The following is a 24525-nucleotide window of genomic DNA, read 5'->3' on the forward strand; positions in this document are numbered from 1 at the left end:
TGCCTTATGGTATACATCGATCATATACATAGTTACCCCATGAACATGAAGATTTTTTTGTCTACATTTCATATATATATATATATATATTACAGGTATTTCGTTCGATTTGTTTGGTTCTTAAATATAAAATTATATAAAAAGAGATATTGCTTTTGGGTTTTAGAAATCTAGGACCTGTATTGCTACGATTACATGTGGATCATGGATGTATATGTAATTATTATACACAAGCCATTATATGGTTCGTGCATGGTTGGAACCAATTTAATAAGGTGAACCCTAGGCTCAGATTTTTTGGATGATAACGTCATAAAGGGTACTGCGTTGTATCCGATGGGTCGTTTTAGCACACTGAACAAAGTTTGCTCTTATGATTTTACGGTCGGCACGAAATCTTGGACTTTTCCTAGTCCTTGCACAAATCTATGCAATTTTATATCGTATTCCTGTCTCATATTATCTTGTTTTTATTTTTAAATATGGACCGACACTATGTTGTGTTTCTTCTTCGCATAAGCGAGAACCTGGAATTAGAATAAAGAGCTCGGAAAGATTTTCTTTCTTGGTCGTGGTTGTAGTATGTTTATGGGTTTCATGAAATTCAAAAAAAGATTAACGAAAGAAAAAAAAAAGAAAAGCGAAAGACAATAAGGTGGGAGTTGGGGAATTGTAGGGCTAAAAGCGAAAAAAAAAAATGAAACATAAGAGATGTCTTTCTCATGAACACAGATCCCAATGGATTCAACTGCAATTTGTGTTTGTTGTATAATCTCAGATCACTCGCTGTATCCTAAAGTTGCTTCCTTTCTTTTCTCTTGCATTTAGAGAGAGAGAGAGAGAGAGAGAGAGAGATTTATAAGGAGCTTGAGTTTTGTATTAAGATGGATTTTGTTTAATCAAAGAAGTAATGACGTGCTAATAATATTTTTTTACATAGCTCGAAGACTGGTTTCCCAATGATTGGGTATCTCCCTGCACTTAAGCGGGAAAGATATATATAAAAGAAGAAAGAAGAAGACCCATCTCTTAGAGATTGAAGAGAGTTGTAACGAAAAAAAATGAAGTCTTTTTGCAGAGATGATCGCAATAACAACACTGTGTCCAGCTTGTTGGCTTTCTCTCTCTCTTCCAACGTCTCGGAGATGGGAGAAAATGGCGGTGGAGTCGTCCATCACCACCACAACCAGACACTGTCTTCTAACCCCTTTGTCTCTGCTCCTGCTTCTGCTTCTCATTTGTCGTCTGGTTCTGTTGTTCCTCAGCTCGGTGATTGTGGTAACAATGGAAGTTATGGCGTCTGCTATGGAACCGGGGAAATCTATTCTCATTTGCCCGTGATGCCACTCAGGTCTGATGGCTCTCTTTGTTTGATGGAAGCTCTCAACAGGTCGTCTCATCAACCCAATCAAGGTGACGAGAAGTTTCAATCTTTTTCTTGTTGTTTCGTGGGGGTTTTTTTTTCGTCCAAGAAAGTTCATTCCTGTTTTGGGTTTTGGTTTCTTGTTGTCGTGGAACAGATTCAACGCCAAAAATGGAGGATTTCTTCGGGGGAGCACTGACAATGGGGACCCATCACCATAACTCCCACAAAGAAGCCATGGCTCTTAGCTTAGACAGTATATTCTACAACGCCCATGAGTCCAACGCTCAAGATTCTCTAAAGATTTTCCAGGAAAATCCATCCTCTCAAGATGGTCAACACTATCCCTTCAACGGCAACTTCCACGAAATAAGAAACCATGAAGAGACCCACGATTCTTCTTCGCAGTCCACTGCCCTGCAACTCCAAGCTGAGATGAAGACCCTGGTCTCAAGAAATTACGAGAACGACCCTGGGATGACACAGGCAGGGTCCGTCGGGATGGAGGCATATGGGGAATTGCAACAGTCGTTGAGCTTGTCCATGAGCCCTGGTTCCCAGTCGAGCTGCGTCACTGGCTCGCACCAGCAATTCTCATCCGCTGTTTTGGAGGGCGTTGGGTTCGAGCCAAAGAAGAGAGGACAAGAAGTCGTCGTAGAACAAAGACACATTGTCCATAGAAAATCCATTGACACGTTCGGACAGAGAACTTCTCAGTACAGGGGCGTCACACGGTCCGTATCTTCGTCTCTTTCCTTTAGTTTATTTAATTATTGAATACCCGAGACCACCTTTGTTCTCGTTGTGTGATTTTAATCTGTCATGGTTCACTGTATTCTTTGTCTGAAATAGACATAGATGGACCGGTAGATACGAAGCTCATCTCTGGGACAACAGTTACAAGAAAGAAGGTCAGAGCAGGAAGGGAAGACAAGGTTTGTGTTCACATAATATTTGTTGTATGAACTCATCAATAATTTCGATCGATCCATTTATGATTGACTGTGGTTATTGTTTTTCTTTTTCCTTGGTGGGGTGTTTTTGTTACGATCAATGCCAAAAATCTCGAATGATTTGATCTTCTCAGTTTATCTGGGTGAGTATATATATATTCTTGATTTCATTATCTCCCAATTTTCTCGGAGAATTATAATGATGGATTGCTGAATGCCTTATATATATATATATATTAATATTAACCCGAATAAGTCCAAATTCTTTTTTAGGGGGTTATGATATGGAGGAGAAAGCTGCACGAGCATACGACCTTGCTGCACTCAAGTATTGGGGTCCCTCTACTCACACCAATTTCCCCGTAAATCATTTTGATCCCTTTCATTTCCATTTTATCTGTTAGATCCGGTTTCCATTTTACGTATAATTATATAGATAATATTTCACTCGATAATTATAGATTCGTTTTTGTTTTTCAGGCGGAGAATTATCGGAAGGAGATTGAAGAAATGGGGAACATGACCAGGCAAGAGTATGTTGCCCATTTGAGGAGGTACATATTACATGTGTGTGTATATATATATATATGTATGTATCTGTTAGATCCGGTTTCCATTTTACGTATAATTATATAGATAATATTTCACTCGATAATTATAGATTCGTTTTTGTTTTTCAGGCGGAGAATTATCGGAAGGAGATTGAAGAAATGGGGAACATGACCAGGCAAGAGTATGTTGCCCATTTGAGGAGGTACATATTACATGTGTGTGTATATATATATATATGTATGTATTAAACGATAGTGGGGAATAATATTTCTTATTATTCCAAGTGTAGAGATTACAAAATATATAGACGTAGGGTTGCTATGATTTAGCTACAATCAAGGTAACTAATGAACATAAAATCTGGAAGTGATACGATAGAATATTTACAATAGTATATCTTTCCATTACGCCCCCGCAAGATGTGGCTCGTGTGCGAGACCAATCTTGACACGAAGAAGATCGAACCGGGCCCGAGGAAGTGCTTTGGTGAGGGCATCAGCAAGTTGATCATGTGAGGAGACATGAGTGACCCGAAGATGTCCATCTTGGACAAGTCCCCGAATGAAATGGTAGTCAATCGCCACGTGCTTCATGCGTGAGTGAAAGATCGGATTAGCACATAAGTACGTGGCACCGACATTATCACAGTATATAACCGGGGGTTTTGGAACGTCAACCCCAAGTTCTGAGAGGAGAGAGGATAACCAACGAACTTCGGACGCCGTGGAAGCTACGGACTTGTATTCGGATTCCGTCGAGGATCGAGCAGCACTTCGTTGCTTCTTTGACGACCAAGAGATGGGATGGGAGCCGAGGTAGACAATGTGTGCTCCGGTGGAAGTGAAGTCGTCGCGATTGCCTCCCCAATCCGCGTCCGAGTAGGCATGAAGACTGAGAGTGTTCTTCGCGGGCATGAAGACGCCAAGGGACGAAGAACCGGCGAGATAACGCAGGACGCGTTTCACGGCCTGCCAATGCTCGGTGGTAGGGCGATGCATGTATTGAGAGAGTTTATTCACCGCAAAAGCAATATCGGGACGTGTGAAGTGTAGATATTGCAAGCTTCCAACCACATTCCGGTATTCTGCTGGATCATCTAAAGGGGAGCCGGCCGACAGGGTGAGCGAGGTTGTGGAAGACATCGGAGTTGTGACGGGCTTGGCATTGATCATGTTTGTCCGTCGGAGAAGATCTTGGATGTACCGGTTCTGCGTGAGGTAAAGGCCAGTGGTTGTCCGAGTAACCTCCACGCCGAGGAAGAAGGATAGTTCCCCAAGATCTTTGAGGGAGAAGTGAGCCGAGAGATGACGGATGAATTCTTGGCATTTGATGGGGTCGCTGCCGGTGATGACAATGTCATCAACATAGACGAGAAGGAAGATGACGACGTCGGCATCACGAAAGACAAACAACGAAGTGTCAGCCATGGAGTTCTTGAAGCCCGAGGATAAGAGGTAGCTACGGAGCTCATGGTACCAAGCACGTGGCGCTTGCTTGAGCCCGTATAGAGCCTTATGCAGTTTGCACACGTGAGTGGGACGGTCTTGATCTACGAAGCCCGGTGGTTGCATCATATAGACATCCTCGGTGAGATGGCCTTGAAGAAACGCATTATTGACGTCTAGTTGCCGTAGCGGCCATCCACGAGTGATAGCGATGCTTAGGACAAGCCGGATAGTCGCCGGTTTGATGACGGGGCTGAATGTGTCGTGATAGTCGATTCCGGGACGTTGATGAAATCCCTTAGCTACGAGTCTTGCCTTGCACCTGTCAAAGGAACCATCAACACGTCGCTTAGTACGGAATACCCATTTGCACCCGACAATATTATAGGATGAATCCGGAGGAACTAAATCCCATGTTCCATTCTTCACCAACGCGTCAAACTCTTCCGTCATGGCCTGCCTCCATTGTGGTGATTTGAGAGCTTGGGACACGGTACTAGGTTCTATGTCCAAGGGCTGTGTGGTGGTGGAATGATTGGAGAATTTGGTATTGGGGCGGGAGACGTTGTTTTTGGAACGGGTTACCATGGGGTGACTGTTTCGTGTTTGGCAAGGTTGGTGAATAGGTTCGGATACTGGGGGTGGTTCGATGAGTGGATTGTCGGTAATGGTAGGTTGAGCGGTGGTGAGTGTAGGCTGCAATGGATGATCAGGTTCGGGTGATATGGGAGACGGTGATGAGAGAGTGGTGGGTGATGGTAGACTCGGTGATGGTAGTGCTGGCAGAGGCGAGGAATCCCGTTGAAGGGGTACTAGCGAGGCAGACTCCGATGGTGATGTGTATGAGTGGCGCGGAACCAGGGTGTGAGAAGGAGAATGAGACACATTAGGGTTTGTGTCGCGGGTGAGAGACGATGACAATTGTTTTGAGAAAGGAAAGGAAGATTCAAAAAATGTTACATGACGAGACGAGAAAACTCGGGATGTTGAAGGTTGTAGACAAAGGAATGAGTTTTGTGTAAGCGAATAACCGACAAAAACACAAGGTGAAGAACGTGGGTCGAGTTTATGATGAGAGTATGGGCGCAACCAAGGAAAGCATAGGCAACCGAAGGTGCGTAGCTTAGTGTAGTTGGGTTTGGTGTCGAAGAGAGCGAGAAATGGTGATTTATAATCAAGGACTTTGGTCGGTAGACGGTTGATTAGGAACACGGCTGTTGGAAAGGCAAAAGTCCAATAGGACACGGGCATGGAGGCGTGAGAAAGAAGAGTCATTCCCATCTCCATGATATGTCGATGCTTTCTTTCCGACAAACCATTGTGTTCGGGTGTGTGTGGAGGGGTGGTTAGGTGAGTGATTCCGTGAGTAGAAAGAAAAGAGCGAAGACCAATATATTCCCCTCCATTGTCCGAATAAAGTGTTTGAATGCGATTTTGGAATCGGTTTTCAACAAGAGCTTTGAATCGAGGAAAAATTTCAAGTACTTGAGATTTTCGCTGAAGAGGATAAAACCACGTATACCGAGTATAATGATCAACAAAAATGACATAGTACTTAAAACCGTCAAAGGAAGCAATGGGCGAAGACCAAACATCCGAAAATATTATTTCAAGGGGTCGAGACGATGATATAGATGAGACATGAAATGGAAGTTTATGAGTTTTATTAATCGGACATGACTCGCAAGACAAGTCTTTTGGAGAAGAAGAAGACAAAGGAATGGAAAATTGTTGAATGACTTTATGCAAGACCTCGGTCGAAGGATGTCCGAGCCGAGAGTGCCAGTCGTGAATGGAAGACTTGATAGACGAAAAGACTCGAGTGAACCGAGAGGAATGGGTTTGTGAGACGTTCGGCCACTCATACACACCATCTCTAAGTATTCCTGTTGCTAGTGACGCCCCCGTGACGAGATCCTTCACCTGAAAATGGAAAGGGAAAAATTCAACCGAAACATTATTAGTTTTGCAAAGTTGATGGGTGGACACAAGGTTTTTACGTAAGGTCGGGACGCAAAGAACATTCGTAAGAGATAAAGAACGAGATTGAGAGGGTAGGGACATAGAACCCGTATGTGATATGGGATGGTTGGAGCCATCTCCAAGCTCAACGTTGTCACCACCGGAGTAAGGAGCATGGAAGGAGAGATTGCTTAGGTCGGAAGTAATATGATGCGATGCTCCCGAATCGAGTAGCCAAGTCGGTGATGGAGGTACAGCCGAGATGGTGGTATGATTAGCCCGAGCTTGCCATGGTTGGGACGTAGGAGAGGAGCCTAAGACACCAGCAAAGGAACCACGGAGAAGATGACATCGCTTGGCGCTATGTCCTTGGGTGCCACAAAGTTGACATTTCCCTTGGTAGCCGGAAGATGGTTTGCGAGGACGCCCAAGAGCATTGTCGGTGGAATGTCGTGGATTCTGATTCCATTGAGGACGAGGTGATTGGCTCGGTTGTTGGGCTTGAGCGTTATGAGCAGAGATCGGCATGATCGAGGGAAGGGGCTCCGAAATGGAAGTTTATGAGTTTTATTAATCGGACATGACTCGCAAGACAAGTCTTTTGGAGAAGAAGAAGACAAAGGAATGGAAAATTGTTGAATGACTTTATGCAAGACCTCGGTCGAAGGATGTCCGAGCCGAGAGTGCCAGTCGTGAATGGAAGACTTGATAGACGAAAAGACTAGAGTAACACGAGAGGAATGGGTTTGTGAGACGTTCGGCCACTCATACACACCATCTCTAAGTATTCCTGTTGCTAGTGACGCCCCCGTGACGAGATCCTTCACCTGAAAATGGAAAGGGAAAAATTCAACCGAAACATTATTAGTTTTGCAAAGTTGATGGGTGGACACAAGGTTTTTACGTAAGGTCGGGACGCAAAGAACATTCGTAAGAGATAAAGAACGAGATTGAGAGGGTAGGGACATAGAACCCGTATGTGATATGGGATGGTTGGAGCCATCTCCAAGCTCAACGTTGTCACCACCGGAGTAAGGAGCATGGAAGGAGAGATTGCTTAGGTCGGAAGTAATATGATGCGATGCTCCCGAATCGAGTAGCCAAGTCGGTGATGGAGGTACAGCCGAGATGGTGGTATGATTAGCCCGAGCTTGCCATGGTTGGGACGTAGGAGAGGAGCCTAAGACACCAGCAAAGGAACCACGGAGAAGATGACATCGCTTGGCGCTATGTCCTTGGGTGCCACAAAGTTGACATTTCCCTTGGTAGCCGGAAGATGGTTTGCGAGGACGCCCAAGAGCATTGCCGGTGGAATGTCGTGGATTCTGATTCCATTGAGGACGAGGTGATTGGCTCGGTTGTTGGGCTTGAGCGTTATGAGCAGAGATCGGCATGATCGAGGGAAGGGGCTCCGACGCTTGGATCACAGATTCGTGATTGAGGAGCTTCTCATGAAGTTCCACGAAGGAGATCGGAAGATCCCTTGCATTGATAGCGTCTTTTACAGATTTGTAATCGTCTCCAAGTCCAGCGAGAACAAGATCCACGAGATCTTCGTGGTCGAGAGGCTTGCCAAGAAGTGCTAATTCATCAGCCTTAGTCTTGAAGAAATGCATATAGTCATCAATAGAGTGGCCGCCTTTGGAGTAACGGCGCATATTGTCTTTGATTTGCTTGATGTGTCCCCTACTCGATCGGCCATAAGTGGAGGCAAGGGTCGTCCATGCTTCGCTGGTGGTGGTGGCACGAGCAATTAGGGCTTGACACGAGGTGGAGATAGAACCGAGGAGTGCGCTGAAGGTGAGTCTGTCTTGGCGATACCATGTCGGATAGGCCGGGTTGGCCTTCACGACGTTGTCCTCGATGATGGTGGATGAGACACAGTGCTCGGGGCTGAGAAAGTCCTCCAAGTTGTATCCTTGGAAGAGAGACCGAAGTTGAAGACTCCACGTGAGATAGTTAGAGGAGCAAAGCTTGGTCACATTTGTGACGTTGATATTAATCAACGGAGAGGTGAGGTTTTCGGGGTTGTACGGATTGACGGTATCCGCGATGGGGTTTGTTGTCGGTGTGGAGCCATCGGTGGGAGTGCTACCATCAGACATGGTCGGCGGCGAGGAGAAGAGAGATTAGGTTTGGAAAAAAAAGTCGCTAGACAATGGCTTCTGATACCATAAACGATAGTGGGGAATAATATTTCTTATTATTCCAAGTGTAGAGATTACAAAATATATAGACGTAGGGTTGCTATGATTTAGCTACAATCAAGGTAACTAATGAACATAAAATCTGGAAGTGATACGATAGAATATTTACAATAGTATATCTTTCCATTATGTATGACCAAAATATCCTTGGACTACTATTTTGCGGGTGGAAAATTAACACGAAATGCATTTTGGTGCAGGAAGAGTAGCGGATTCTCGAGAGGTGCTTCGATCTATAGGGGAGTCACAAGGTTTGTGGATCATATATATATATATATATATAGTCACGCATATTATAATGTTTAGGACTATATATTCATATTATATAGGCTGACATGTCTAATCATATTGTGTTAAGGCATCACCAACATGGAAGGTGGCAAGCTCGGATCGGCAGAGTCGCCGGCAACAAAGACCTCTACCTTGGAACGTTCGGTTCGTTTCTTGTAACAATTTTTTTTTCATATTTAAGATTGAAATAATCGATATTTTTCAACATTAACCGTTACCCTTTGTGAATGGTTAGGGACTCAAGAGGAAGCCGCAGAAGCCTACGACGTGGCCGCCATCAAGTTCAGAGGGACAAACGCTGTCACAAACTTCGACATAACGAGGTACGATGTCGAAAGGATCATGTCAAGCAACACTCTTTTGTCTGGAGAGCTTGCAAGAAAGAACATCGTTAGCAAAGAATCGTCGTTAGAAAGCGACGTGGGTCATAACGTCGTTCTCGACTGCTCGAGGGAAGGAAACTCGGATCGGGTCGTGAGTTTTCCTACGATTTTCGCCATCCCTCAGGTCAGACCGAAGATGATGGGTGCAAATGCCTCCGGAAATATGAGCACTTGGACGAACCCTAATGACGAGCTCAAGACTGGTGCTCTTGCCTTGCCTCAGATGCCGGTTTTCGCCGCCTGGGCAGACTTGTAACTTGGTTATCTGGTTTTTAGTATACCAAAGGGTCCATGCACGAAAAGAATGGTGATATGGGGAATTGGGATTATTCGGTTTAGTTTTCCTTAGGAACGGTACATCGGGATTTTGTAATATTGGATCTCTTTAACAAATGAATCATATCGACATCCGTCCGTTCCCTTACACCGTGTGTGTTTATATATTTGCTTTTATGTATATATAGATGGCCAAATGATTGGAAATACATAAGAAAAATTCTTGAGATGAGATATGCAAATATGTTGTAAATTACCTAGGTCGGCATTTTACTCAGCAGATCCTCGAAAATTCGGATGTCAAAAGACGATTATACCCCTCTAATTACAAGAACACCTTGCGTCTATTACAGTAAATTTTATTTTATTTTTATAACCAGGATGGTTTCTGCATCTTTGACCCGGTTACATCCACTATAGGCTCGGGATCAATCTTTATATATGGACCATTTTAGTCCAGAAATTACATCACTTCCCACCAGTGGAATCGAACCCATGACTTGAAAGATGATTTTATGATCTCTCGCCCATTGGGTCACCAAACGTTGAATAGTAAATTTTTTTGTAGTTACTAATCCTAATATTACTCTTCTTCTGCCGTTTCCGGCGAGATATTTTCTCCTTTTTGAGTCCCATAATTCCAATGTTTTTTATACCATAATACCATCATTGCTGAATCCCCATCCCCACAATGTCCCCCCTTTCACCGTGTCATTTCAATAATTTTGCTGTTCTATATCTTATCTAAAATTATCGTTCTTTTTATGAGATGTTAAACGGTCCGCCTTTCTCAAGCAGTCAAATTTTTTTGGGGAATCATGTTAAAATTCAGAATAAATCTATATATATTAATAATAAATTTTTTTACTCGTGTGATCTTTCCGGACCACTTACTAGGAAACAATTATTTCGGGGGCAAAAGGAAATCCGCCATACGTGGTCTAGAGAAGACCAGTCAAACACACGTGACCTCACGTGTCTCACATGTCGGTGAGAGCCCAAAATTCGAAATGGCCTATTGGGCCAATTGTGGGCCCATTAATAGGTCATAACCGACCCATATCATCAACAGCCTTCTCCAGGAGTTTCGCTATCGAATCGAGCTTACACCCCTGATAAACCCTAATCGGTGACCTGTTTCGCGCCTTCCTTTCTCCTTGGTGTGGAAGCTCTGATTCCATGGCTAAGACGAAGAAGAAACCCATGAAGGAGGAGAAGCCCAACGAAGAAGAGACGAGAGAACAAGTAGAGAAAGTAGTGGAACGGAGAGACAATAAGGAGGGAGACGAATCCGAAGATGGAGGAGAAGAGGAGGTGGAGAAGAGTTTCGAGGAATCAGGCCTTGATTCTCGGCTAATCCGTGCGCTGAATAAAAAGGGTATTCATAAGCCCACGCCTATCCAACAAACAGCAATTCCTTACATTCTGGTAAAATTTTCACAAACTTTTTGGATTCTGTTATTCTTCAATCGTGTCGATTATTGAATTTGCAATCGTGCCTTAGTAATTTATGTGGGTTTCTCTCTCTCTCTCTCTCTCTCTTTTCTGGCTACTATGTTAGGAAGGAAAAGATGTGGTTGCTCGGGCTAAGACGGGTTCCGGTAAGACATTGGCGTATCTTTTGCCACTGCTTCAGAAGCTTTTCTCTGATTCCGGGAGCAAGAAGAGGCTTGCTCCAGCGGCGTTTGTTCTTGTTCCGTCGCGGGAATTGTGTCACCAGGCAGGTTTTATGGTGTGGTTGTTTAAATTAATGATCTTTCGTTGTTTCTGCTGCTCGCTCATTGCGAGCTTGTGTTCTTTTGCAATGCAGGTTTACTCCGAGGTTTCATCACTTCTCGACTGGTGTAGGGTTCAACTGAAAGCAGTGCAACTGACTAGTAGCATGCCTGCATCTGATATGGTTGGTTCACTGGTTATAATAAATCTGTGAATCCAAATATGGCATTGATCTGTTTGTTAACTTGCTTATGTGATCAGTGCAATATCTTTTTCCTTTCAGCGTACTGCATTGGCTGGACTACCCGACATTGTCGTCTCTACGCCTGCTTGTATACCTAAATGTTTTTCTGCCGGAGCATTGCAGCCCGCAGCTATCAGTGACTCGCTTGAAATTCTTGTTCTTGACGAGGTGGAATTCATTTTCCCTTATTGTTGGGGTTATCTGATTCAAATATTTGAAATGACATGAGGCTCGATTAGGAGATTTATCAGCTTAGCTAGAATAGTTTGATATTTGACAAATCTGCAGAGAATCTAGTGCTTTAGAAATAAGGTTTGGCACTGAGTTCTTGGATATTCATAAAATAGGTGCACACTGTATAAGTTAGAAAGAATTTCCTCCAATTGTTTCATTTGCTTTTCTGTACAAGGAAATGATGTTGATGCATTTCTGTTATCAGGCAGATCTTCTGTTGTCATATGGCTATGAAGATGATCTGAGGGCATTAACATCGATTATCCCAAAGCGTTGCCAATGTCTTCTAATGTCTGCTACCACAAGGTATAATATTTGCAGATATGTGTGCTGTTAAATTGAACTTGTTTGGCTGGGATAATCTCCTGTGGTTGATTTGTGATATCTGCATGCAAACTTTCAGTTCTGATGTTGAAAAATTGAAGAAATTGATTCTGCACAACCCTGTCACATTGACCTTGCAAGAGAGCGGGGGCAGAAAGGAGGAACCTGTCCCGAAAAATGTTCAGCAGTTCTGGGTAAGAATTAAGTCTTTTCTTTTCTTCAAATTTTATCGTCCCTATCCAAGTTCATGTTTATGTTTGTTTTTTAGATTCATAGTTTGTGGCTTGTGATATGTGATGGTTGGTCTCCTTTGTTATTGTAGGTTTCATGCAGTGCTCAGGATAAGTTGCTTTATATGTTAGCTCTCTTGAAGCTAGAGTTGGTTCAGAAAAAGGTTCTGGTCTTCACCAATACTATTGACATGGGTTTCAGGTTGAAATTGTTCTTAGAAAAGGTAAGTGTGACGCTTGTAAATGCATGGATTCTTGGACTGTGCCGTCTTCATTATCTCGCTTTGTTGTGTGGTCATTTGTGAGGATGGGGAAAGGGAGAGGGGAATAAGCCTGCCATCTTCCTCCATTATCCTTGTGAATTTTATTACTTTCTATCTTCCGTTTCTGACACATATGCTCTGTTTTTCAGTTTGGAATCAAGTCTGCCATCCTAAATGCGGAGTTGCCACAGAATTCTCGGCTTCATATCCTTGAGGTACATAAACAATTCCATTATGAATTGACACAGATGGAGTTAGCTTTTGTCGATTTTACCGATTTCGTTAATTTTTCATACTGAATTCTTTTTCCTTTTCTCCAGGAATTCAATGCTGGTCTCTTTGATTATTTGATAGCAACGGATGGTAGCCAGACAAAAGAAAGGGAGCAAGCTAGTGGTGAGAGTAACAAGGACAATAACAAATCCAGAAAGCGAGCCAAGCCAAAGTTGGACTCTGAGTTTGGTGTAGTTAGGGGAATCGACTTCAAAAGAGTTCACACGGTCAGCGTTCCTCAAAGTGACAGCCGTATTCTTTTGTCTGGTCTGAATTTCGACAGACAATACCTGTCTCTAGTGGTTTTCGCCCTTACTCTCCTCTGGCATGTTCATGCAGGTAATAAACTTTGACATGCCTCGAAGTGTTACAGGATATATTCACCGAATTGGGCGTACAGGGAGAGCATACAGTAGCGGTTCCTCCATCTGTCTTGTGAGTTCCTGGAAATATTTCGGGCTTTCTTTTGTTTTGCAGTATTTGTATAGAGGCTTAGGTACTGGTTCCTGTTCTTCTCTATAGTCACTCAGTCCATGAACTAAATAGTTGGCTGTCTAATAATGCTTTTTTCACTGGCAACAGGTTTCTCCAGATGAGATGGAAGGATTTGAAGAAATAAAAGACTTCTTAGCAGGTGACGATAACAAGGAAGCTGAAACAATCACGCCCTTCCCTTTATTGACAGAGACTGCAATAGAGTCGTTACGATATAGAGCCGAGGTGAGTAATTCAGGAGCTTTTTTTTCTCTTCAAATCTGCAATGGCTGCTGAATCAGGTGAAGTATCTGATGAGGTAAGAGAGTTGCTTCTTCCAGGATGTTGCAAAGAGTGTTACGAAAATTGCAGTAAGGGAGTCCCGAGCTCAGGATTTGAGGAATGAGATTATCAACTCTGACAAGTAAGTAGTATGATATGGGTTTAAGCTTGACATATGGTTATGAAACGGTCGGACCGAGGCCATATGGAACGTGATTTTTGACAAGTGCGATCTTGGCCTCTGATTCACCAGGTTGAAGTCTCATTTTGAGGCGAACCCAAGGGACTTAGGTAAATGATACATCATCTCAGTTGAATAAAACCTTTATCAAATTATGCATGAAAATGGTTTATGTTGGACTCTGCATCATAATATCAACTGAAAAGTGAAAGTTCCCGACTAGATCTGCTGAAACACGACAAGGTGCTGAGCAAAGAACCGGCAGCACCGCATCTAAGAGAGATACCAGAGTATCTAGTGGATCATAAAACGAAAGAGGCGAGCAAGATGGTGAAGATGGCGAGGGCTGCCATGGGAAACAGCGGCAGCAGACGCGCAAACAGGAAAAGACCCAGAAAAGGCAGCGACCCCCTTAAATCGTTCAACCCCAACGTACTCCCCTCCACCATTTTCTTATTTATTTGTTGAAATTTCCATTTCCTGATCGTATTTATGTGGGTTGTGTCATGGAACAGGGACCTAAAAGCCGAACCAGGGAAAGCAGCAACCTCAAGAAACATAAATCTGTCTGATTAGGTCCGGTGAGTGAAATATTTTCGTCCGCTTGTTATAGAAATTTCGATTTAATGTGTTGTCTCAGCTAAAGTTATTTGACAATGTAAAACAATGGAACTGGTCTGGGTTCCAAGTGAATCACGCGGTGAGGCAGGCACTTGACCAAACGGTCACAAGCCTCATATTGCTTGAAACTCGATCACAGTTTTATATATTTATTAAACTAAATTTCAAAAAAAAAAATCAGGTGTGTATTTATGTACGTGTTTATTAAACCTAACATTTGGTCCGTTTACTTGACTGCGTTGTGATTTTCGTAAGCGTAAATTCGTATTGGTTTTATGATGAAAACACATCCTTTCAGTAGATAATGACATTTTGTCAGTACTGCCCACACTATATAATATAATACGGATCTGCATGGGATTCGACATTTACGTTCCCAAAAAAACAAATAACGAACGAATGGAAAGATATATTGTTTCGAACATGTCATTCACACATCGATTATAAAATCTAGAAGTCAATGGTCTAACTACAAAATCATATTAATATTAAATAAAAGTGAATATTGATTAGAATCATGCTTGACTTACCAAAACATACGTTTCGATTATAATATAAAATCCACAAGATGAGCAATGGTCCCAATGCGTGTAGAGAATCATGTTATTAGAGATCCTTTTCCACATGAAACCAAATTCTCCTTTGTAAATTATGTAACACATGCCTGAATATTAATGGCATAACCAAACAATTTGTCGAGTGGTTGTGATATTAAATGTACGTTCCTCAGTTTTTTTTTTGCACCCTTGGAATTCCACGTATGCCATTTGTAAGCCATAGAAACAGATTTTTTTTTTTTCTTTCTTCACAATATAGGCAGTGTGATTCATTAGTAGAAGAGACGTTACTGCAAATATCTATACAAATCGAATCTATATTATTCGTAAATTGAATGTATTTCGTTACTAATTTAATCTGTAACATTTTTTTCGTACATTAGATGTTTTTTTTATATATTTCATGAGAAGGTTGGGTCGTTGAGTATTTAATGTTCTTCGTCGGAAGCGTAATGAAGGCCGTGTCAATTGAGAACCACAATCTCTCCCTTCTTCTCTTTCCTACAAAAAGCCATCGTCTCTCTCCCTCTCTCTCGTCCCTTCCTCCATAGCCACAACCATAACCTCTCTCCGGTTCTCCGCACCTTCCTCCATCGCCGGAGCCTTCGTCATTGGCCGCGTCACAGCGGCTGAGCCTTGCAACAGACGCGCCCTCACCTCCGCTTCGTCTTCGTCTTCTACGTCGACAGTTATGGCGATTGTTGTCGTGGATCAACTCATCCTCGGGACATTCTTCGCTTCCCTCTTCGCGTTTGCTCTTCTCTTCTCCTTTCGCCGGGGCAAGAAGATCCGCGGCTCCTCCGGTGCTCGGAGCGGCGCCGTGCTGGAGGGTTCGGGGGTGGAGGGGTCTGGAACTGTCACGGATGTCATCATTGTCGGCGCTGGTGTCGCCGGAGCGGCCCTCGCTCATACCCTCGGCAAGGCAAGTCCAATTTCATGTAATATATTATATTCGAATTTCGAAAAAGACATGGTAGTGCGTTCCATTGCTCCTGTTCAGGTTGAATTTTGGTTTCTTCCTTTTTCCAGAACCTTCTCCAGTTTCATGTTCCAGAGTTTTCACGTTTTTTTTTTTCATTTTTTTTCCTGGAATTCTCAATTGTAATGGTAATTAGATTGAATTTTTAGCATTTGCTGTTTCCATGTTGGCCAAATGGCAAAGGGGATTCTTCCTTTTCTTCAAGATATTTGCTGGTGATATCTGTTTGGCTACAAGATTATTCCATCAATCGATCCGTGAAGTTTCGGGTTCTTATTATGATTTAACTTGATACAGAGATTTTCTATTTGCGTGATGGATAAAATGGAAATATCATCCGTTTCTGACATGCTATGATGATGTGTTTTGCGGAAAAAGGTGTTACATTTGATCTCACTTTCGTGTTCTGCTTCAATAGAAGAAACGTGTTGGATAAGAAATTATCTGTATACGTTTTTTTTTTGTTGAGATTGAAGAGATTACATTGCTATGTGCACATTTTTGCTGAAGATCTAAGCACAAGTGTGAAACAATGAAAATCATTCGTGATATTGGTTTTGTATGCTATAGGAGGGAAGACGAGTTCATGTCATCGAAAGAGACTTGACTGAGCCTGACAGAATCGTGGGCGAATTGCTTCAGCCGGGCGGCTACTTGAAGTTGATTGAGCTCGGTCTTGAGGGTAACTGTCTTATAGATTGTCTGAAGGAAATCGATGGATTTGTTTCGATTGTATTAAACCATTCTTTTGTTTGCTTCTTGGCTGTAGATTGTGTGAAGGAAATCGATGCCCAGCGTGTTCTTGGTTATGCTCTCTTCAAGGATGGGAAGAACACAAGACTTTCTTACCCCTTGGAAAAATTTGATTCTGATGTGGCTGGAAGGAGCTTCCATAACGGGCGCTTTGTTCAGAGAATGCGTGAAAAAGCTGCTTCTCTTCCAACGTAAACCTTTCGATTCTTTACTTTTATCTATCTTTTGGCATCCAAGGCAGACTACATAATCCGACACTGTAATTGTTCCATGTTTCACCATCTTTGGACTATGATGTTTGACTGTGTCATTGCAGTGTCCGGTTGGAGCAAGGAACTGTGACTTCGTTGATCGAGGAAAATGGGACAATCAAAGGGGTTCAATACAAAACAAAGGAAGGTGGAGAACTCAGAGCATATGCCCCTCTCACAATTGTTTGTGATGGTTGTTTCTCGAACCTACGCCGCTCTCTCTGCAAGCCTAAGGTGATATGTTATCTCCTACATTTAGAGTATAGTTTATAGTTGGAGCTAAAACATTGTTTTCTATATACGTATATTACCCCTTTGTTAATATCCATCTTGTCCAAGTCTCTTACTCGGTAGATATCTGTCACTATCAGGTGGAGGTTCCCTCTAATTTTGTGGGTCTAGTCCTGGAAAACTGCCAGCTCCCATATGCGAATCATGGGCATGTCATTCTTGGTGACCCGTCGCCAATCTTGTTTTATCCCATCAGCAGTTCAGAAGTTCGTTGCCTCGTTGATATACCCAACCAAAAGCTTCCTTCCATTGCCAATGGTGAAATGGCCAAGTACCTAAAAACTCGGGTGGCACCCCAGGTACCCGAATATGTTTAATAACTGAATTTGGGTTCATGTCAGATGATATTTTGCGGCATTTTTATGTTATGATATATGTTTCAGGTTCCACCCGAGCTTTACGAGGCCTTCATTGCTGCAGTTGACAAAGGTAATATTAGAACAATGCCAAACAGAAGCATGCCAGCCGATCCAGTTCCTACTCCTGGAGCACTTCTTCTGGGCGATGCATTCAACATGCGTCATCCTTTAACAGGCGGTGGAATGACTGTTGCATTGTCAGATATCGTCATTCTCCGCGATCTTCTCAGACCACTTCATGACCTTGATGACAAAGACCAGCTCTCAAAGTACCTTGAATCATTTTACACGTTAAGGAAGGTAACCACAATGAATAATATATGAGCCGGCATATGTATATATATATATACACATTCAAGGTTTTAAGATTTCTGATATGATGTTTATGTATGGGGTTGACAGCCGGTGGCATCGACCATAAACACATTGGCGGGTGCACTGTACAAGGTCTTTTTGGCATCGTCTGATGAGGCGAGAAAGGAGATGCGTGAAGCATGCTTCGACTATCTCAGCCTTGGAGGTGTTTTCTCATCTGGACCAGTGGCATTGCTTTCGGGTTTAAACCCTCGCCCTCTAAGTCTATTTCTTCACTTCTTCGCTGTGGCGATCTATGGCGTCGGGCGTTTACTGTTACCATTTCCTTCAGTTAAACGCTTCTGGAAGGGGGCTAGGTTAATCTCGGTACGTACACACACACATATATATAGAGTTCTTACATTGTTCAATCTTAATGGTTTATAAACTTTGGAACAGAGTGCTTCGGGCATAATCTTTCCTATAATCAGAGCGGAGGGGGTGAGGCAAATGTTCTTCCCTCAAACTGTACCTGCCATCTACAGAGCTCCTCCTCCTCCTCAATGATGTAATCAGAAGACATCGATTATCTAATCAAGCACGGATCCATCTGCCTTTTTAGACTTACCCTTTGTAATTTACTCGAGCAACAACGTTTTTTTTTATAATTCGGAAGTTCACCGCACATTCGATTCAACTATATCTCATAGAGAATCGGGAAAGCCTAGGTGAATTCTCTTCTCCACGCTTGAGTTTGAATCCAGAGTAAGAACATGTTTTATATATTCTCTTAGCACCAGACTATCCAAGTTTGGGTAACATCGTTGTATTTGTCTCTCCATGACGATCATTTCAAGCTGGTGATGGTGATGTCTGAAAATGGATTTTTGGCTCCAAAGCGTGAAATTGGCTTATATATGCACGGTGTCCGAGTGTGTGTATGAATGGACAAAAACGCAAGTAAAGAGACGGGGGCTTGAATATTTGAAGAACAACAGCCACATGAAATCATATAATGTCAAAGTGGCGGATCTGTCGGTTCGGGCCGAAATGTTGTCATCGAGGTTGAATCTTTGATAGGTTGGGCCGAATGTATAAACATGGGCCGATAATCGGCCCAAATACATCCAGATGAAGACTTGGATTTAGGGTTTAACTATGCGGCCCATTTTATTATTTTATTTAGGTCCTTGATATCTGCTTTGATTACTAGAAATTAGAGCCTGTATTAGACTTTCCAAGACTTGGGCCACGTACCCATCGGTCCAGCCCATTATTTCTAAGAGAATGTGGTATGCTAATAATAATAATATATTACATATTATTTGTGCAAAAACTGAAAGTTCTATTGGATAAGCTTATAAATTGAACTTATTTATATCTACACCATATTAATCATACAAATCCGTTCATTTTTTTTAAAACTTTGATGTAATATTGTGACTACTCAAATTTTGATACAAATCAAATAAAGAACCATTACCAAGAGAAAACCAATATAATGTATAAATTAAATATGGGTCCATTCTATTTGAAAAATAAGGAAGAACCCGATAAAGAAAAGTAAAATTTTAAAAATAAAATTAGTGGAAAGGGGTCGACGAAGTGGTCGGATTACGATTTGTCGCGGCTCATCTTCAATCGAGGCTTCACTTAAATTTCAAAATTATTGACAGATGCGACCTTTCATAAAGTAGCTTTTAATTTTATAAATATATCATTTTTAAAATGTAATACATATTTTTATCTTTTCGTTGAGAATGATGATTCCATCAATAAACCATATAATATAACATACGATTTAAAAAACTTACCAAATCTTCATGACATTATTGGATAATTGAATACATATATTGTATGTAAAAAAAAAAGATAAAATCGTGATCGATGTGATTGTGAAGCCCTTTTAATATAGGTGTATATAATCATTTTGGTTATATATGTATGCGTGTATATATACTGCAAAATTGAGGAATCTCTTCACGATGGAGGAAGGATTCAATGATGTCAAGGTTTAGACACAATGGGAAGTGTGACGATGTAAATAAGAGAGGAACATGTGATAATGTTTTGCCATGTTTAGGTGTAAATGTGAGATATCATATCATCCATCTTTGACTCTGTAAGTCTTTCCCTTTCTCCCTCCACTGTTGGGTATATGTCCATCTCAAACATGCATCACAACCTTCATGCATCTACGTACACACTTGTGTGTATATATGTGTGTGTGTGTATATGTATATTTCGTGAAAAGAGTATATATGTAGCATAACAAGTCATGAACACTGACATTTCCGTTAACCAATAAAAAAACGACGACAATTGAGTTCTAGATCCTACAAGCAATTCGTAGCATTAATTACAGTCAAATGATTTGTTATCAAGTTATCATATTCTGTTTTTATTCTAGGTATCTTAATTTATCAATTAGCATATACTCAATAATGGCTATCGACCCTAATTCAGCATTATTCAAATTTAAGATTCATAAAGGAAAACTACGAATTATACAATGGTATATAGGTTTTGACATTGTTACGAGACGATGACCGAATTATAGCGTGCACATAGTTAGTGTGTATTATATGTCCACATATACACGCGCACATATATGAAATGTTATTTTGTTATAAGGCCCTAACGAATAGGAAAACAATAGTTTGACTTTTTGAAATAGTTATTGTTGACAAAAAATCACAAAGTCTACAATGTTCACTGTAATTTATCGTTTTCTCTTCCTTTTTGACTTTAGGAGATACATCTGCCTTTGTCCTCACTTGTCATCTCACCGCATCCATAAACAGCGTTTATATAGAGCCACTTAATTTACGTTAATTTTAGTCCATAATAAACAATAAAATTATTTACAAGTTTCTTCGAATTTACTTCATTTATCCATATATTAGGTATGTATTGGTATCCTACTCTAAGTTCTCATTAAAGACCGATGCAATAATTCTATGTACTTAGGTATTTCGTACAGTTTTAATTAATGCCGAATAACGAAAATAGTATATATATGTACGTACGTATGTATGTATGTATGTATGTACGGTAACTTGTGAATAAAGATGAGTGGATGCATGCACACAAATATATCCGCAAATGCTTGTCCTTTTGTCAATTATCACCAATTATTAAAAATATAAAAGTAATAAAACTCTATTATTAAAAATATCACCAATTAAAATTAATGAGTTGAAATATTTTGAATCAAGTATATGACCATAAAAAAACTCAAATATTCAGAAAACTTCAAGTCAATGCATTGTCCATAAATAAAACCGCCTGCTTCGACTTGAGAGCATTCTATATATGTGCACACACACACTCATATTGCACGGGCTGAGCTTTATTATAAGATATAGAATCCCGTATAAAAAGTATATATAAGTAGTAAGAGTACGACTGACAAACCAAATTAAGGGAATAACAATATATATATAATTACTTATAAAATAATATGATTTATCGTATATAGATAGATGAAAATGTTTCTGTTTATATAATTAGATGTAAGAAGATGCAAAAATAAATAGAATTCGGTTCCCAAACATTCTTTTATCTCTTGGTTGGTTACTCCTAACAGGTTACCAACGATAGATAGAATGCAAGGATGAGGACTGCAAGTGTCACCAAATCGTCTATTTTTTGTGATCAGGCTCATGAATCAGTGGACCACTTGTTCTTCCACTATACATACACAATTCACATCTGGAGCTCATTGTTGGAGCATTCGGGACTACACATCACGGAGCAGAGTACACTCGTAGGCTGGACATGTTGGCTGGACCAACTCTCGGTGAAACTTATGATTTTACTGCTATTCCAGGGGACAATTTACAACATCTGGCGGGAAAGGAATGCATGGCTACACAGGATCGGGGTCCAAATCTGGACAAGTTATAGCAAAGGAGATTCTACTGCAAACAAGGAGACGATTAACTTCTATCAGGAACACGTGGGGATGCACGCACCAAACTGACTCGTTGAATTTCGATTTGGTTTCGCCATTTTGAGATTATCTAATCGTAGATGAGCACAATTTGCACTCCTACTTTTGTATCTTTGTTTTCTAGGATTCCTAGAAATTAAATATATCTTCGATGCAGAACACAGTTTCATTAATAGAATTTTCGTTTAACAAAACAAAAAAGAAAAAAAAAATAGAATTCGAAATGTTTGGAGATACATATAAATGGAATTCTCGAAGCAGATTTCTCTATATCCACCTATGTTTTTCGCTAATTAATAATAATTTATTTACCTAAACTATTCAATGAGACTATTTCTAAAAGATAGCGGAAAATTTTGTCACCAGACATATAAATCACATCAAAGTTATCTGTTAGGAGTTTCTATGGTTACCATAAAATTTAATGCTTTCTTGAATATTTTCTGAATTTTTTTTAGAAGAATTAAAAGTCATAGGATTCCCCTCTTTTCAGCTTCCACCTATTCGCAAGGCAAAAGCACATTTTCTCATAATTAAATAATAATTGTATCATTGAAGAAAGACAAGACAAACATCATACATAGGACATGCTCGATACGCAGGGAAATAAAACACTATGCGTTACGCTTCTAGGGTTTTCGTTCCGCTCTTTAAGATCTCTGCTAAACATGTAAAGCAATAACACAAAGCATGAATCAACCTATATATATATATATATATATAAAATCTCCGCTAAGAAAAGACTTCATTATCATACAAATAATCAACGATCAAGCTGGTATTATTCCAATTGCTGTTTTGATCAGAAGTCTTCACTGCAACAATATTGCTTGCATCTTGAGCTGTGTTATAGAGTAGTTCATCAAGAAGCTCGGTCGGGAAATTGTCAAACTCAGTCAAAACCTCTTGATCGCCGTTGACGTTGCAATGAGTCACGTGCATGGATGAATTTGTGCTGCTATTCATGGAGTTTAATGATGGGGATGAAGAAGCAGCAATGTTCATGGAGTTGCTACTTCCATGATGATGATGATGATAGTAATAATATGAGGCGGCATCATCATCAATGAAAACCTTGTTTGGATCCCAAGAAAATGTCTCAATTGGGTTCTTGTCGGGCTGTTCTTGGCTTTGATTTGTTTGTTCCTCCATGGCAAAGGATGGGAAATTCGGGCAACTGAAAAGGGTTTGGTCTAATGTTTCAAGGTTATCAGGAAAAACTCGCGTTTCGGTTTGGATTCGATCATGGGTTTGAGCCGATCTTTTGGATTCGGTTTCAGGCTTGAATTGTTGAAAAGCCTTCCCTTGCTTTCCCATCAGTTTCTTTTTCAGCCTCGTGTTCCAGTAGTTCTTGATATCGTTGTCGGTTCTTCCCGGTAATTGTGAAGCAATGATAGACCACCTCCATGATCACAAACAAGTGATTTATAACATCAATTAAGCGTTTCAAATTAAGTTTTTTTAAAAAATAAAGTGCTTGAAACGAATAGAGTAAAATTGTTAGAACTCTTAATGTGATTATAATATATATTATATATACCTGCTTCCAATACTCATATAGAGGCTGCAAATTATGTAATCTTCTTCTTCGGTGAAACCTCCATGTTTTAAGTTAGGTCTCAAATAATTCAACCATCTCAATCGACAACTCTTCCCACATCTCTTAAGCCCTTCGAATTCACCCAAAAAATTTAAAAAAAAAAAACACGCATCAAACACATATCCTTATAATTCATATATATATATGATCATCATCATATCAATCGTAAATATACAAGTCCAATAATTAAAGTACCAATCTTTTGAGGAAGGGCGATCCAGTTGCCGCCGGTGCCATGCTTCTCGATGTATGACTTAAGGATGGTGTCTTCCTCCGGCGACCATGGCCCTTTCTTAACCGCAGTTTTGTCGCAACACGGCGCTCTTCCCATATTTTTTTTGTACTTTGTAATGAGATTCTTGTCCTCTAGGTTTGTTTCTCCTATAGCCTCGACTGGTACCAAAGAACTTGACGAGAATAATAATGACAAATGGATCCTGTCAAGTCATTATGCGTGTGCTCATGTGTTTATATACATATATATGTGTGTGTGTGTGTGTAAATTGCGAGTGAGTATATTATATGGTATGCATTTGAGGAAAGAGAGGTCGTACGAGTAGAATGGGTCTGCCGAAAATATAAATAATACGAAAAAATATCTTTTACTAAAAGCTGTAAATTGCAGAATTAAAAAAATTGCAAACGTAACTTTGTGTTTATGATATTACTTGCAAGCCGAAAAGACAAATTTTAATTAAAATAACAATCAAAAGTTAAGTGACGACCGGATAATCAGGATGTTATGATTTGTCCGCGTTAGTCTAACATCTGTTATCTCCTGCCATACAGTTATTACATTATCGTAATGGCATATAAACGCATTTCTATAATGGTGTTGTCTACTATAATAAATTCTAGAAAAACTCTGTCACCTTACGTATATTAGCTATCATAATTTTTTTTTTTTTTGGGGAATGGGTGTTTGTATGTATTTCCATAATTGTGAAAACATTCACTTTGGGATCCATGGTATCTGTAGTGAGTGTGTGTGTGTGTATATATATATATATATTATGTAAAATTGTATATTTATGTCTTTACGATGGTGTTATTTTGTCGTAAAAGAACGCACACTAAACATCTGCGTAGGATATCAAATTCCGAACAAATTCCCAACATAGCTTGTGCAAGTGCAAGACCACTTCATATCCACATTATTTATTTGACAACAAATCACATGCATTATATATATATATATATATATATATATAT

General features: G+C 40.6%; 4 protein-coding genes across 4 annotated transcripts; 3 read left to right on the plus strand and 1 right to left on the minus strand.

Moving 5' to 3' along the window:
- The first annotated feature begins 759 nt into the window (after window positions 1-759).
- Window positions 760-9580, plus strand: LOC104807640 (AP2-like ethylene-responsive transcription factor ANT). The gene is made up of 9 exons (XM_010533012.2): window positions 760-1413; window positions 1521-2097; window positions 2216-2298; window positions 2451-2459; window positions 2590-2678; window positions 2797-2870; window positions 8683-8733; window positions 8841-8917; window positions 9009-9580. The coding sequence occupies exons 1-9, from the start codon at window positions 1062-1064 to the stop codon at window positions 9410-9412; spliced, it is 1716 nt and encodes a 571-aa protein (XP_010531314.1). The 5' UTR covers window positions 760-1061; the 3' UTR covers window positions 9413-9580.
- Window positions 9581-10523: 943 nt separating this feature from the next.
- LOC104807641 (DEAD-box ATP-dependent RNA helicase 16) lies at window positions 10524-14405 on the plus strand. The gene is made up of 15 exons (XM_010533013.1): window positions 10524-10860; window positions 10994-11152; window positions 11243-11332; window positions 11432-11560; window positions 11832-11932; window positions 12030-12144; window positions 12273-12404; window positions 12593-12658; window positions 12764-12943; window positions 13056-13151; window positions 13299-13436; window positions 13532-13614; window positions 13726-13763; window positions 13877-14085; window positions 14169-14405. The coding sequence occupies exons 1-15, from the start codon at window positions 10612-10614 to the stop codon at window positions 14223-14225; spliced, it is 1842 nt and encodes a 613-aa protein (XP_010531315.1). The 5' UTR covers window positions 10524-10611; the 3' UTR covers window positions 14226-14405.
- Window positions 14406-15295: 890 nt separating this feature from the next.
- LOC104807642 (squalene epoxidase 3) lies at window positions 15296-18587 on the plus strand. Its single transcript, XM_010533014.2, has 8 exons — window positions 15296-15753; window positions 16381-16492; window positions 16580-16754; window positions 16880-17048; window positions 17186-17404; window positions 17489-17764; window positions 17867-18145; window positions 18218-18587. The coding sequence occupies exons 1-8, from the start codon at window positions 15523-15525 to the stop codon at window positions 18323-18325; spliced, it is 1569 nt and encodes a 522-aa protein (XP_010531316.1). The 5' UTR covers window positions 15296-15522; the 3' UTR covers window positions 18326-18587.
- Window positions 18588-22355: 3768 nt separating this feature from the next.
- Window positions 22356-23658, minus strand: LOC104807855 (transcription factor RAX3). Its single transcript, XM_010533282.2, has 3 exons — window positions 23509-23658; window positions 23254-23383; window positions 22356-23115 (listed from the first exon to the last, which is right to left on the minus strand). The coding sequence occupies exons 1-3, from the start codon at window positions 23642-23644 to the stop codon at window positions 22446-22448; spliced, it is 936 nt and encodes a 311-aa protein (XP_010531584.1). The 5' UTR covers window positions 23645-23658; the 3' UTR covers window positions 22356-22445.
- Window positions 23659-24525: the final 867 nt, after the last annotated feature.

The sequence above is a fragment of the Tarenaya hassleriana genome, unplaced genomic scaffold, assembly GCF_000463585.1.
Source record: "Tarenaya hassleriana unplaced genomic scaffold, ASM46358v1 Cleome13, whole genome shotgun sequence".
NCBI lineage: Eukaryota > Viridiplantae > Streptophyta > Magnoliopsida > Brassicales > Cleomaceae > Tarenaya > Tarenaya hassleriana.

Excerpts from the sequence above, each read along its gene's own strand:
- LOC104807640 (XM_010533012.2), top strand. The coding sequence starts at position 1,062 with ATGAAGTCTTTTTGCAGAGATGATCGCAATAACAACACTGTGTCCAGC. Across the intron at positions 2,098-2,215 it reads CAGTACAGGGGCGTCACACG|ACATAGATGGACCGGTAGAT; the intron begins GTCCGTATCTTC and ends TGTCTGAAATAG. Across the intron at positions 8,918-9,008 it reads CCTCTACCTTGGAACGTTCG|GGACTCAAGAGGAAGCCGCA; the intron begins GTTCGTTTCTTG and ends GTGAATGGTTAG.
- LOC104807641 (XM_010533013.1), top strand. The coding sequence starts at position 10,612 with ATGGCTAAGACGAAGAAGAAACCCATGAAGGAGGAGAAGCCCAACGAA. Across the intron at positions 13,152-13,298 it reads GCGGTTCCTCCATCTGTCTT|GTTTCTCCAGATGAGATGGA; the intron begins GTGAGTTCCTGG and ends CACTGGCAACAG. Across the intron at positions 13,437-13,531 it reads CGTTACGATATAGAGCCGAG|GATGTTGCAAAGAGTGTTAC; the intron begins GTGAGTAATTCA and ends TGCTTCTTCCAG.
- LOC104807642 (XM_010533014.2), top strand. The coding sequence starts at position 15,523 with ATGGCGATTGTTGTCGTGGATCAACTCATCCTCGGGACATTCTTCGCT. Across the intron at positions 16,755-16,879 it reads AAAGCTGCTTCTCTTCCAAC|TGTCCGGTTGGAGCAAGGAA; the intron begins GTAAACCTTTCG and ends GTGTCATTGCAG. Across the intron at positions 17,405-17,488 it reads AAACTCGGGTGGCACCCCAG|GTTCCACCCGAGCTTTACGA; the intron begins GTACCCGAATAT and ends TATATGTTTCAG.
- LOC104807855 (XM_010533282.2), bottom strand. The coding sequence starts at position 23,644 with ATGGGAAGAGCGCCGTGTTGCGACAAAACTGCGGTTAAGAAAGGGCCA. Across the intron at positions 23,384-23,508 it reads CGCCCTTCCTCAAAAGATTG|GGCTTAAGAGATGTGGGAAG; the intron begins GTACTTTAATTA and ends GTGAATTCGAAG. Across the intron at positions 23,116-23,253 it reads TATATGAGTATTGGAAGCAG|GTGGTCTATCATTGCTTCAC; the intron begins GTATATATAATA and ends GTGATCATGGAG.